Source organism: Bos javanicus, chromosome 15 (genome assembly GCF_032452875.1).
Source record: "Bos javanicus breed banteng chromosome 15, ARS-OSU_banteng_1.0, whole genome shotgun sequence".
NCBI classification, from domain to species: Eukaryota; Metazoa; Chordata; class Mammalia; order Artiodactyla; family Bovidae; genus Bos; species Bos javanicus.
Window position 1 is genome coordinate 48,560,721 of NC_083882.1, and position 2,068 is coordinate 48,562,788.

At 42.6% G+C, this 2,068-nt stretch overlaps 1 protein-coding gene across 1 annotated transcript; it reads right to left on the bottom strand.

Moving 5' to 3' along the window:
- Nucleotides 1–408: 408 nt before the first annotated feature.
- LOC133261287 (olfactory receptor 51M1-like) lies at nucleotides 409–1,650 on the bottom strand. The gene has a single exon (XM_061439790.1). It carries the CDS (start codon nucleotides 1,393–1,395, stop codon nucleotides 409–411), a length of 987 nt encoding a protein of 328 aa, XP_061295774.1. The 5' UTR covers nucleotides 1,396–1,650.
- Between the last annotated feature and the right edge of the window lie 418 nt (nucleotides 1,651–2,068).

Genomic DNA, 2,068 nt, shown 5'->3' on the forward strand with positions numbered 1-2,068 from the left:
AGTCCCAAGGAACCATGAAAGGAGGTATGTTACTCAAGTGAATTCAAACAACTGACATGTGTCTGTGCTTTGCTAGTTTCTGTTCTGGTTGCTTTTTAGTTTATTGCTCCTTTTAAGTTTTTATTCAGTTTTCTTTAGTTTTAGTTTTTGCACAAGGCTCAAGAGGGTCTTCCTTGGGGCAATTTTTGATGTTGCCAAAACATCTAGGTCTTATATATACATAGAAGACCATTATAATTTAAGCAAGAGAAAGTCGGCATTGCTAACTCATAATTCAAGAGAGAAATTAATCCATACTTAATTTAGGGAAGTGAGTAAAAATCTTGGGAAACATAATTGGTACTAAATGCTGTAAATCTTTGGTCTGATTTGAGACCTTCTTCAGGGCACCCAGTGGAATTTTTAGGCTCATGACTCAACATTGGCCTTTCTAAGACCCAGGAACTTGCTGATGGCCTGGCGGATCTCCTTGGTTTTAATACTGTATATGATTGGATTAAGCATGGGAGGCACAAAGAGGTAGACATTAGCCATAAAAAGGTGGACAGCAAGTGGGGCATGTTTCCCAAAGCGATGTATCAGGGACAGTCCCACCATGGGCACAAAGAATACCAGCACAGCACAGAGGTGTGAGGTGCATGTTTGGAAGGCTCGGAGCCGCTCCTCTTTGGAGGCCAGTCTTGCCACTGTGTGCAGGATGACCCCGTAGGACAGTGCAATGAGCACCAGGTCCAGCACCACAGTTGACATCACCAGTATCAGCCCGTACAGGTTGTTGAAGGTGGTGTCTGTGCAGGCCAAGTGTATCACCTCCTGGTGCAGGCAGAAAGAGTGGGAGAGGACTCTAGACCCACAGTAAGGAAAAGTCTTCAGGAGAAAAACAATGGGTACAGTGGCTATAGGGCCCCGCAGGATGACAACCAGGCCTGCCCTGACCACTCGCTGGCCAGTGATAATGACTGAGTACCTCAGGGGATAACAGATGGCCACAAACCGATCAAAGGACATGACAAGGAGCACTGAGGACTCCATGAAGGAAAACGAGTGGATACAGAACATCTGGATTTGGCAGGCTCCAAAGTAGATGCCATGGGATTTGAACCAAAAGATTCCCACAGTAGTGGGCAAGGTGGACACCGACAGGCCCAGGTCAGTGAAGGCCAGAAAGGAGAGTAGATAGTACATGGGTGTGTGCAAGCGAGGGTTGGTCTTAATAATGATCAGAATGAAGCAGTTGCCTGAGATGGCCACGAGGTACATAAGGAAAAAGAAGATGAAGATCCAGTGCTCGATGGTTTCCAATCCAGGAAAGCCAGTGAGGTAGAGCATGGGGCTGAACTGTGTGAGGTTGGACAGGATCACGATGTGAGGATGGAGGGGATACTGGGCTGGCATTCTTCAGGGGCTGAGCTGAGAATAAATGGAAGTTCTGGTTATTAATTCTTCAGTTTCATAAACATGCACACCATTATAAGCAGAATCATGGCCATCATCAGCTTTGGTATCTTCTACTTCAGTATTCTTTCCACCATCCAACTACCTGATTGAAACTTCCTTTGAAAGTACCACACCTTCATCAGTTTTTCTCTGTATTTTTATTTCTTCTCAATCTTCTTGGCTGGCCTCTTTTAACTGATGAGCCCTTAAATATGATCATCCTCAATCTCAACAATTTTGTGTCCATGCTGTATCTTTTCTTCCTCAAACAACATCATCCTCAGGACTTTACTTAAGATCTTTATGTTGACAAATATCAAATATTTATAATTCTCTTCTTTTAGTTTGCAGACTCATATATCTTACAGTAGGCTAAGATTCTGCATCTAGGAACTTCATAGTTACTTTAAAAATATGTCAAAATTTAACTTATAGTCAATTCCACCAACAAGCTTTTCATGTATTCATTTTCACTAACTCAGTAGTAGAACTAAGTTGAAGAAGAGATATATATTTAGGAGTTATTAGTATACAGAGGAGGAAACCAAAGAAGTGAGGATAGAGAGAAGTTTCTAGTTTTCAGTCCTAGGCAAAACTGAAATTTAGAGTTGGAGAAGAAAAGGCTCCACTA

Excerpts from the sequence above, each read along its gene's own strand:
- LOC133261287 (XM_061439790.1), bottom strand. The coding sequence starts at position 1,395 with ATGCCAGCCCAGTATCCCCTCCATCCTCACATCGTGATCCTGTCCAAC.